Genomic DNA, 11,909 nt, shown 5'->3' with positions numbered 1-11,909 from the left:
GAATGAATGGGGCTAGACTAAATGCTAACACATTCAAGAAGTACAAAGATTAAAAGTGCACGCATTAAAAAAAGATAGGTATGTATTAATTCATCTAAGTTGAGGTAAGAACATAGTAAAATATTCAAAAACGGTGGTGTTTTCCTTTAAGCAATTCATTCCTTCATACAATAAAAGTGGATGGGGACCAAGGGTTGTCAAGCTCCAAAACAGACAAAAAGCAACAAAAGTTATCCATATGACTTATTTAAAGACTGAAATATGACAGCTTTGCGTGAGGAAAAGGCAAAGCTGTTATTCAGTAAAGTTATTGCTTGACAGCCAGTCACCATTCACTTTGTAGAAATATGGAAATTCTGCTATAAACATTTTTTATGATCCACAGTATATAAGTTGAGCAATTCCAGCATTATGGATGTGATTTTTTAGGCGAAATTTAAAATATAATCTCAGAAAATATTATTATTATCATATTAAATATCTGTTTTGATAGTTTTGATGTTTATAAGTGATAGATTTTAGACAACATAAAAATACACCAAAATGTATGTTTTCTGTTTTAAATGAGGGAAATATACATGTTATGTATGTAATAAAATAGGACACAAGTTTTTTGGGTGTTAGCATACTTTGTACAGTAGGAATTTTGTGAATAAAAATGCACAAACCAGAAGCAAAAATACTCAACAAATGCAGAATGGGTGTCTCTAAAAAACAAGATTAGGATAGTGATATTTCTCTGTAATGAACGTGACAATTTTGAAATCTGTGCTTACCTGACTGAAAAATATGTTTTACATAAAAAAGAGGCTTATATATATATATATATATATATATATATATATATATATATATATATATATATATATATATATAATTCATAGTTGACATTTGCATGGAATTGCTCAGTCATGACTCACAAGACAAATGATTTTTCATTTTAAAATGAACAAATAGAGAAACACTTTGTTATATGTGACACTATGTGATGATTCAATATCTTTGACCTCTTTGATAATAATTACTGAAATTTTTATCAGTATTGATAATAAATTGCAGGGCAGCTCATCTGTGATATTTATTTCTGTCAGCTGACCAGAGAAAAGTCACGACTTATGCCTGATTACAAATTGCATGTTCCTTTTTTCCCATTTCTTTTGTTTTGCCGTTTACCCTGGAGTCTGTGATGGATTTGGGGATTTTGTTATTTAATATAATTTAATATCCACATGTGGATCATATCACTACATCACAGCCTAACAATGAAGTTCATCTTCCAGAATATTGATGAGGAAAAGAAAATGATTTCCTACTTTGAGATCTGTGAATAGCAGGAGAGATGGACATTGATCACAAAGCAGAGTTAAGCTCCAAAAACAAAGACCTTTGCTTCGTTGCTGCCAGTGACCCTGTCTATGGATCTCATCATTTACAATTCAAATGCTATGACTGCGTTTCTTCCTCCGTGATGGAAAATGTCTTTATTTAAATAAGCTCCAGGTTTCTTTACACACAAAATACACTGAACAAATACACATTTTTTGGCAAATCATACGCTCATAAGTTCCTATTTACTTAACAGAAAACTACTCAGACAGATGATTATTTAGCCCCTAAACAGCATCATTGGCCACTCATGCAGACTGAAACTATGTGAGGGATCACCGAAAGCTTCAGGGCTTTTAGGGTTTGAAATTTAAGCTTGTCTGAGTTTCTCAGCTGTTCTGCATAAGCACACACACACAGATAGGTCTTTATTTACATATAAGCATTTAGCAGATGCCTTTATCAGTGAGGAGAACAATAAAACAATTCATTTTGAAGGCAATAACATGAAAGATACAAAGATGAATGTTTCGATAATTGCTAGAGTGACACATGTTAAAGAGGGAGAAAGATTAAAAAATATATATTACATATTAAAATATTAAATATTAATATATTTAAAAAATGTATACACTGTATATTTATATTTATATATTAATACATTAAAAATATTTATACACTGTATATTTATATCATGCATTAAAAGTACAGATTTGTATCTTGCTTTAGTGATATTTTAAACTGTCTGAATCTGTAAAGGTCTTGACTTACAGTAATTGATATTACCCAAAAGAATTTGGACAATTTAGCAAGTTTTTGAATGTATGAACCCAAGTGGAATTTGCAGACAAATTATACTATCGACCTTTTCTCAAATCCAGCTTGACATTTCTTGGCCATTTATCATTAAAATTATTTAAACCAGCTGTTCCATATATAATTCATACAAATGATTTTGGATGACCTTAAGTTCACAGCTGTCCTAACAGAGTAATGCAATTATGTAGTTCACTACCCTATGGGCATCTTACGATTTTGACAACCCAGAGGTGTCCAACTTTCACTTTTTTACTTAATTTTAACCGTAACTGGCTATATTGTTTTATTAGAAATATTATGAAATAAATTGTTTTCTAGCTTGTTTGAATGTTTTGTTTTATTTAAAATAATTTTATTTTAAATACATCTTGGGCCCCCCAGCCCCCTGGTTGAGAAACACAGCTTTAAACCCAAGCAAACTTTATTGTATTGTTTGCTTGCATGCATGCATGGATAAGAAACATTTACACGTATGCATTTGGCATATGACTTGCAGTGCATTCAATCTATACATTATTTTATCGGTACACTTTGTCCTTGCATACTTTACACACTTTTGCATTTTTAAGTGCGCGTTACGCGTTCTAGTGCGCAGCTTCTCAAATCGTTACGGTATCCAAATCTACAACATTTCTCTCCCCCATAGGAAGTCTCAAGCCATCAGATCAGTCAGTAGAAGTGCTCGTACTCTACGCAGTTGCTCCGAGCTCTTCTAATGACTTAACCCTCTGTATTACTCCGTGGCCGCCTGGTTCTTTGGATTTTACTTTCACGACAATGGGATTCGAGTTGGATCGTTTTAAGGGTGCCGTGGACCCGGACTTCAAATGCAACTTGTGCAATAAAGTTTTGGAGGATCCGCTCACTACTCCGTGCGGTCACGTCTTCTGCGCCGGCTGCGTGCTGCCCTGGGTCGTGCAGCAGAGCAGCTGCCCCGTCAAATGCCAACGGATCTCCACCAAAGAGCTCAACCACGTCCTCCCTCTCAAAAACTTAATATTAAAGTTAGACATCAAATGTGACAATCACGCGCGTGGCTGCGAGAAGATCGTGAAACTGCAGCATCTGGCGGAGCACGCGGAGATGTGCGATTATTCCCCTGCCAAATGTAGGAATAAAGGATGCAACGAGGTGCTGAATCTCAAAGATATGGATGCTCACATGCGCGAGTCGTGCGATTACAGGGCGGTCGGTATATGCGAGAATGGATGCGGATTGATGCTCACGCACAAGGAGCAAAAGTTGAACGACCACTGCTGTTTGAAAGCGTTAAAGGTGCACAACGGTGCGCTGCACGGGAAAGTGGTGAGTTTGGATAAGGAGCTGAAAAAACAAGCTCTCAAGTCGGGTAAAAGAGAGAAATCGCTTTTGGCTCAGCTGTCGGCGGTTCATAACGAGCTTCAGATGACCGCGCTAAAGTATCAGAAGAAATTCACTGAATACAGCGCCAGGATTGACTCGCTGTCCAAGAGTCTAGCTCCACCGTGTAAGGTAAGAAGACTTTTAAATATGGCAACAGTTCATGTCTTATTATAATACAAATTTGCAATGTAAGTTTTTTCTAAATATACAAATATAAAAAAAAGAAAAATATTGTAGCCAACTTTAGTATTTACTATAGTAAGCTGTAAAAAAATAAAAAAAAATACTTTAAACCTTACCTAAATATTAAAGTAAACTATACTTGAAGTAAAATAAACTATAGCCTACTATACTTGTTTACTACAGTTTTTTAAATTATAGTATACATTCATTGGTAGTCTATGTGTGTGTGTTTTTCATATGCTACAGGAGGGTATTTTATTTTGTTTTTTCACTAGCTATATAGTTTATATTGCAGAATACTATAGTATACATTAACAAAGTGTAGTAATTACAATAACATACTACAGAATACTATAATTTCTATAGTAAAAGTAAACTACCACACTATTTTTCAATGTGTGTTCTTCAGTATTGCTCACTTTGTCAAGTTTAGTCGCAGTCTAATTATTTACTTCGATTTAGTGAGAATTTAAGTTAAAATTTAGTTGAAATCTGTGGGAATTGAATGTCATTGCTAAACGCGTCACGCTCATCTTGGTCAAGTCACGTCCATAGGTCGCGTCAAGCGCGAGGCATAAATAATTTTTCTGATTGGTCGACTGCACATGAAGTAGGATTACGTCGACAACCCTGCATGCGAAGCTTTAGCATACTTTATATTCGTATATTCATAGTTTAAGGGAGTAAAAAGGTTACTTCACTTTTCTTATAATAAACTTGTGGTTAATTTTCCTAAGGGCTGTTTGCCGCTGTTTTTGTGAGGGCTTCGCGAATGTTAATTCAATTATCATCAAGCATAGTAAGTAACGTTAGGCCTGTAATGTTAGTATTGCTGTCAAAGTGCCTAAGTTTTAGTTCTTTTAGCTTAGAGAATTAAGTTGCCATGATACCTTCCGAAAAATATAATAGAAACCATCAAACAAATTCTAATGGATGTAATGATTATAATGGGAATTGTATTGGTTTTAATGGAGACTATAATGGCTGCTGTGGGTCCCTAATGTGTAATGTTCTATTGGTGGGATGTTATCTGGTGGATGGAAACCAATATAACACCATTAAATCCTACTGGAATAAGGCCTAATACACTACATAAAGGAATTTTGTAATGGGTTTAACGGTAAACAGCTGAAGGCTTATTATTATAATGGTATTTGCATTGTTTTTCAGCAGGAGCATGTCCTGCTATTATGGTACCACCATTGCATTTCTTTAAAAACATATAGCATTATCGTAGTACCGCATATTATTTCGAATGTGTTATGTCCTTCAAATTTACAGTGACTTATTCTCACCTCAGGACCTGAACATGGAAAAATGTCAGGGTGTACAGGATAAGACGGATAACCTTCATCGACCGCTCCGTGAGGGAGTACACAATCTTAAATCTCCCAGTGAACATGTTTATGGGCCCTGAATGATGTCTTAGTACCAGTGACTGCTGTCCTGTTGGGGAATGTAGTCTCTCTTGTTATTCTCATCACATGGTTCATCGGTCAAGTGAGTTGAAGCGGTACAGAGCCAGAGAAAGGAGGGTGATGATGGGGACCTGACATCTGCAGGATTGGGCCTGTCTGCTGAAGGCTGGGCTGTTGATCCAGCTGCTCTTAAGGAAAAAGTGATACCACTTAGTTTTGGTATTACTTCTGCGGCATGTCAGCATCAAGCATTTCTTTATTTATTTTTATTCCGGTCCTTGAATCTGATTGGATGAGAGACCATCCAAGAGCGCTTGTACAGCATAATCCACTGAGATTGTTTATGTCGTTTTGTATTATTACACCACAGTAAGAGCTGAAATGATACAATAACAAAGTTATCGATGGATCTGTCATGGTAGACTCGGGGGCAACTTTACAGAAATTAAAGATGTGATCAGGACATCTGGTTAGGGCAAAACTTATAATTATAAATACGAGTTTTTATCACATGGTGCGCCCCTATTTGTTTTTCACAATTTAAGTCATCATCACCTAACATTTTATTATTTATTAAATGCAAAGCTGTTCTTGTCTATCAGATCAAACCCTGAGGTATTAGCATGACATGGCACTGCCAAACAACACAGTCATATTTATTTTAAGTGTTGTTGCTGCCTTCTATAGACATTGTTTCCCATGGCATTATGGGATTTGTTCCCATGACCTGGTGCATTCCTCAGTAAGAGACATAGGTTGCGTACACGCAGCAAAGATAGTAAAGGGGACACTGTACATGCCATTGATGTTTGTATTATATTTAGACGCTGTATTCTGTGGCTCACAGAAATGACAGCTGTTTTAGTCGCAGTGCCACTTTTTTTCAGCAAGGGATGAAATGCTGACACCATTCGGTTCTTCACGTACCGATGTTGTTCATCTGTTGAGTGAGCTGGTTGGTGCGAATTTATTATTACACTCCACCAAATAAGCAGGGAACAAGGCCTTAACCCTTAAAGCCCTGTTCAATTAACAGCTCCTGTCCGTAAATGCTATGTGTGTAGATCGCAGAACATTTAATGACTGTAACAGGTGCACCTTCCTGGGTCACACACCACTTTTGGCCACAGTAAGATGTAAACTTTGATAATTTAAGAGAAATACGGACACATCCTAATGGTTAGGAGCCTTGGGCATTTAAATGTGTTCACTTCCCAGATAGTAATCCAGTGTTTAGTTTGGACTTCTAGTGCATATGTTTTAAATTCGAGATAGTTATGTGTGAAATAATGGGTTTAAAAAAGGCTTTATCCCAAAGGGGTATTATAAAGTAATATTTTTCCCTGATCAGTTTCGGTTTTGTCTGAACGGCAAAGCCCACATAAAATCCGATGTTTTGAAACGCAGTCCAAACCACATTCATATGTGGTTTGAAATCTGATTAAAAATCAGATTTTTTGGGATCTCTGTCAGGTTTGAATGCAAGTAGTTTTTATTATAGTATGTGCTGCTCGTATTGTAAACTGTAGTGACTTGTGAATGAATTAAAAAGTCAGTTTTGTATACAGTTTATGCTTGAATGTGTGCACAGTAGTGTGTCCAAAACTTATATATTGTTTTCTTTTTACAGGGTGGAGAGACAAAAAGTTATACTGCTATACTCCATCGGGAGTCTGGATCTTTAGGCTTCAATATTGTTGGAGGAAGACCATGTGTGGTAAGTCTAGGAAGATTTGCGTCTTTGACATCCCTTTGACTATTTTGGTTGCAACTCAAAGATTTACAAGGCAGCAGAGGTTGTTTATTTACATCATGCATGGGAAAGGAAAGCTCTACGTACAGTAAGATTTTAAGATAAACAAGTGCATTATAAACATATTTAGTACAATATTTGTGTAGCATTTGATCAAATGAATTTTAAATGCTGTGGATATGTCTCAACTAAAAATGGGGAATATATACACTGGCAGAATAAATGGTCCCTAGCTGTCACTGGGGGTGGTACCCTTTCAAAAAGTACACCTTTTCACCTAAACATTTTATAGTAGTACCTAAGATGCACATATATGTACCAAAGAATTCATATTAGTACCTCAAAGGAAGCTACCTATAGATATGTATACATATCTGTACCTAAATGGTACACATTAGACCTTTTTAAAGGGTACTGCCCCAGTGACAGAAGGGGACCGTTGTATACGGGGCCTTTTTGGTACTTTGGTCCACCCTGGTAGTAGTGACTGCAAAAAATTATTTTCAAGAAAACATTTCTTAGTATTTTTGTCTTGTTTTCAGTAAAAATATCTAAAAATGGCAGATTTTTGCTTGTTTTATGCACAAAATCACTTAAATTTGATATTTTTGGTCTAAAAAGTAGACTTATTTTCTTGGTTCGTTTTGCTCATCAAGAAAAAGCATCTTAGTTTAAGAATTATTATATATTTTTGCTGAAAATAAGACAGAAATACTAAGATTTTTTTTCTTGAAAATCATTTTTTGCATTGTGGTGTCCATATCAGTGTGAATGAGGACCACACTCTTTAATGTGTACTTGCATGTGGTTTGTTTAAATAGAAATGTGACGTAGTTTAAAACACTAAAACTTTCTGAAGGAAACCATTAAAAAGGCCAAGTTTCCACGACGTGTCCTGTCACATTTAAAAAAAAAACACAGCACAGTTATGGCATACAACACAAATTGCTGTGGTTGAGTTTCTGCTAACAGGAGTGGAAGAAGTCAATCGCTATTAAGTGTAACACAAATGGCTCTCCAGGCAACTGTACAACTACTTCAACCTGGCCATGACCCCTATCTAGCAAATGGTTGACATGGCACCTGACCTGTCTGCTTGTGAGACCATAGCTCTGTTTCAAAGCCTATTAAGCTGTCTACCTAGTCACTGTTTCAAAAGTATTAGGGGGCGTGCACACCAAAGCTTTTACGCCGGCAGATTTTTCAATTGTTTCCAATGGAAGCGCAGCTAAAAAGCTAAAAGCCGATGCTCGGTGTTTATTCGGCGCTCGGCAAAGTCTGTTCTCACAAGGCCGTCCAATCACAGTGGAGGAGGGGCGGGACAAATATCACATCAACCAACCGGCGCATCGTTCAACGACTGATAAACAAAGCAGAAGTATCACAGCAACCAAAGCGCTCAGCTGAAGAAAGCTGGCAGTCAGTTGAAATAAAGCGTAAAACAGCTTTGGTGTGCATGTCCCCTTATAGGTGCACTTTCAATAGAGTTCAAAATGTAGGAAACAAAGTTGTTACGGCATTGTAAATCGGCATTGCACGTAAACTGGTTATGGTTCTCCCATGGATGGTAGCTGCCTACTGTATAGGTTTTAGAACATAGTTTTTATTTCTTTCTATAGCATAACCAAACTATACTTGGGGATGTAATACTGGGGATGTTGTTGTTGTTGTAATTTAAGGGGAAAGAGGAAAAAGCTTTACAGTAATTAACTGCAGAGTTCACGGTTTGACTTCCTGTGGTTTCTCAAGGATGCCATTAAAAATTACAGCACTGTGTCACAACACGGCGCATGGGTTAATGCGGTTTGATGTGGTTAAGGGGTGGCTCGAACAATATTTTGCTGTGGGCTTCGCTGTAACCCCCCGCCCAGGTTATATTTTCAATATAATGAACTCCCGAATAGTTTTCCCACATGTTACATCTGTTAGCAGCTTGAAACCTTCTTTAAACTCAATGTCTTGTTGTTTACAGCGAGATACACAAATTGCAAACTTTTTACACACCTGCAAACAATTGTTTTTTGGATGCTGTGTTTTAAAGGGAGTGCCTGCTTTAAATTAATAATCTTGCGTAATCAGTTCGTTCCTTTATTATGCAACAGTCATCTGTACATCTGTCTTTACTAAAATATCCCATTTTTTTCCATTTGGTACGAATTATTTTTAATTTTTTTCAACTGGTTTATTTATTTGGTCTTAATTGTTCTGACTTGCTATTGGATTACAGGATAATAAAGATGGCACTTCGAATGAAGGAATCTTTGTGTCGAAGATTGTGGAGAATGGGCCGGCAGACAAGGAAGGGGGATTGCAGATCCATGACAGGATAATGGAGGTAAAATCCTGTGTTTTAAGCCTAATGCCGTGTCCTAAGGCGTGAAGTGCAACGCATTCGTATTTTCCCTGTACAATGTGTACAATTATTGTGCAGTGCCTGAAGAAAACAGTATTTTGTACAGTATTTGTAATTGCTTTTACAAGATCCCTCTTACAAACCTGGAAGAAAGTCTTTATTTGGTTTTTAAGTATAATGGTAAATGCTGTTTACTGACTTGTGAAGAGATCCTTCCTGGCTGGCGTTGGGTCAATATGTTCTCTCTTACTTCCGAACAAAATCTGACTGTTTAAAAAGGCCTGGTGGTCATCGTTGAGGGTGCATAAAAAGTCAGTCCTACAAAGGTTGCTTTTATAGCAGAGGGAGTGTGCGACAACGGATGCATTGAAGCGTGTTATAAGTATGGTCTGGGTCTCTACGATTGATTGGCTAAGTTTATGTAAATATTTTCACTTCATGTAGTCAGTGGTCGATTCCGCGTCAACTTTTCGTAAGTTCTCTGCATTTTTTTACCCTTAAGATTAATTGGCGCCACTACTTTTCATTATTCGTGCTTTGAAATCAATACAGTATGTGCTGTATTTAGTTTACCAAGGTAAAGAAAAAGTCTACCACTTTTTTAGAGCAGACACATGTGGTGCACTATAAACATAAGTGTCTTAAATCCCACTGGTGGCACAGATATGTTGTAAGCCTTTGAGACAATGGGTAGATTCAACCTCCGAAGTCGACTGTAATGCAGTCGGCGCCTAGTGACTTAAGACCAGTAAACTGGCCCGTTGGAGGACGTATGAGAACCAGATTGGTTAATGCTTGTGCCGGAAACGTGCCAGTATGATTTACACGGAGGCAGTAAGCGAGTGAAGCTTTTGAGAGTATTTAGCGTGCCTATACCATGACATTTGAGTGTTCCTTGTGGTTTTTGTAGATGTCACCTACATTTCTGCTTTTCGAAAAGAACAAATCAGTATAACAATGGCAAGATATTCGAGAAGGGTTATCAATGACAGGTTTGGCTTTTTTGTTTTGTTCAATAAAGGAGGATATGTTGCTCTAGGATGGCACAAGACCTAGAAAGTCACTTTTGTCTTTGTCTTGTTAATATTTAGGGTGAGTCAGCGTGCATGCCAGATGATGCCAATACGTAGAGGTACTAAGCCCTAGGTCACTTTATTGAATAACCATCATAATTTACAGTCAGAAACTCTCTCCCACAATGCTAAGCTGTTCCCACCCAGTGCTATCTGTTTGGATCATGTGTACATGCGAATAACGTTTTCTGTTTCCTTTAGGAGATTTACTGCCACTTTGTAAAATGTTTGAAAAGCCTGTAATAATGCTTTGTTATCAATAGTTGACACCTAAGGTCATGTGCTCTTTAAGACAGAAACATGAATTCTAGCTTTACGTTAGGGCCTTTGGTGGTATCGCATATTTAATTGTCAACTTGAGAAATGACTTTCTGTAGAAATATGATCATAGGGGAAGACTTAACGCACAATGGCTCACAGCAGTTTTGTTGCTTTTGTAGTCTCCATTGCTCATAGCTAAACCAACACCCCGTAGTCCCATCCTTTACAGTCGTGATGGACCGGAGACCCCTCTAAATCCCTGCGCTCTTCTGTCTCTTCTTCATCCATCATTTGGATTATCCACTCATCTCCTCCCTCACTAGACTATATCCATCGAGTTTCATATGCATTCTTTGGCAGTTGTGCGTGGATGCTGGGATGTAACCATCATGTTGAGGTTTAGCACCTTTCAACATATTAAAGCCTCATAAGGGATGTTATGATCTTTATTGCATCCAATTCCACTCCCCAACACAGCATACTTGAGGATTAAAACAAACCCCAAAATCTTAACGATTACCCCTTTTGCATGTAACTTCATTTGAACGGTTTATAATATAGATGAACACAGTTATGTTAAGCATGTTTAACTGTATGTGTACCTTTGCGTATTCGTAAAAACTGAACTATACTTCTTACTCAAGCTATCGGTTTGTGCAAATACAAATGTACACGCAAATACAAGCACAGTTGAACACACAGCTATGTTAAGCATAGTGTATTTGACTCGTACGTGTACATAGACGTTTGACGCATGGGCTATGCGGCAAAATGAAATATATATACATTTTCCTGTACGCGCATGCTCGACCTTTGTGTACAAAGTCTGAAAAAAATTGCCGGTGCGCATACAGTGCACGAGTACTATTCTGATGACGAAATTTGCGTCACGCGCACTGTACACGGACCTTCGCGTATTCGTAAAAACTGAACTATACTTTTAGCTTAAGCTATCGGACTGTGGGAATACGAATTTGCACGCAGATATGCGCATGGTCGAACACACAGCTATGTTAAGCATAGTTTATTTGACTCGTACGTGTACACAAAGTTCGAAGCATGTGCAATACGACAAAATGAAATGCATCTCCTGGGCTACATACTACATTTTCCTGGAAGCCACATGCTTGACCTTTGCTTACAAAGTCTGAAAAAAATCTGGCGGTGCGCATACAGTGCACGCATACTATTCCTGATGACGAAATTTGCGTCACGTGCACTGTACTTGGACCTTCGCATATTCGTAAAAACAGAATTATACTTCTAGCTTAATCTATCGGACTATGCGAATACGAATGTACACGCAAATATGCGCACCGTCGAACACACAGCTATGTTAAGCATAGTTTTATTGACTCGTG

The 11,909-nt window shown here is 37.4% G+C and overlaps 1 protein-coding gene across 2 annotated transcripts in view; it reads left to right on the top strand.

Moving 5' to 3' along the window:
• Positions 1-2,790: 2,790 nt before the first annotated feature.
• Positions 2,791-11,909, top strand: part of pdzrn3b (PDZ domain containing RING finger 3b) — a 116,082-nt gene continuing 106,963 nt past the window's right edge. Inside the window, exons 1-3 of one of the 2 annotated variants that reach the window (XM_055213071.2) lie at positions 2,791-3,636; positions 6,739-6,825; positions 9,089-9,196. In XM_055213071.2, coding sequence (XP_055069046.1) covers positions 2,923-3,636; positions 6,739-6,825; positions 9,089-9,196 — 909 coding nt within the window. In that variant the 5' untranslated portion in view covers positions 2,791-2,922. Of the gene's footprint in view, positions 3,637-4,299; positions 4,490-6,738; positions 6,826-9,088; positions 9,197-11,909 lie in introns of those variants that run through there. The other variant, XM_055213072.2, reaches the window with a different exon arrangement.

This window comes from Misgurnus anguillicaudatus, chromosome 8, assembly GCF_027580225.2.
Source record: "Misgurnus anguillicaudatus chromosome 8, ASM2758022v2, whole genome shotgun sequence".
In the NCBI taxonomy this organism is placed as follows: Eukaryota; Metazoa; Chordata; class Actinopteri; order Cypriniformes; family Cobitidae; genus Misgurnus; species Misgurnus anguillicaudatus.
This window is presented reverse-complemented; position numbering and strand designations above follow the sequence as displayed.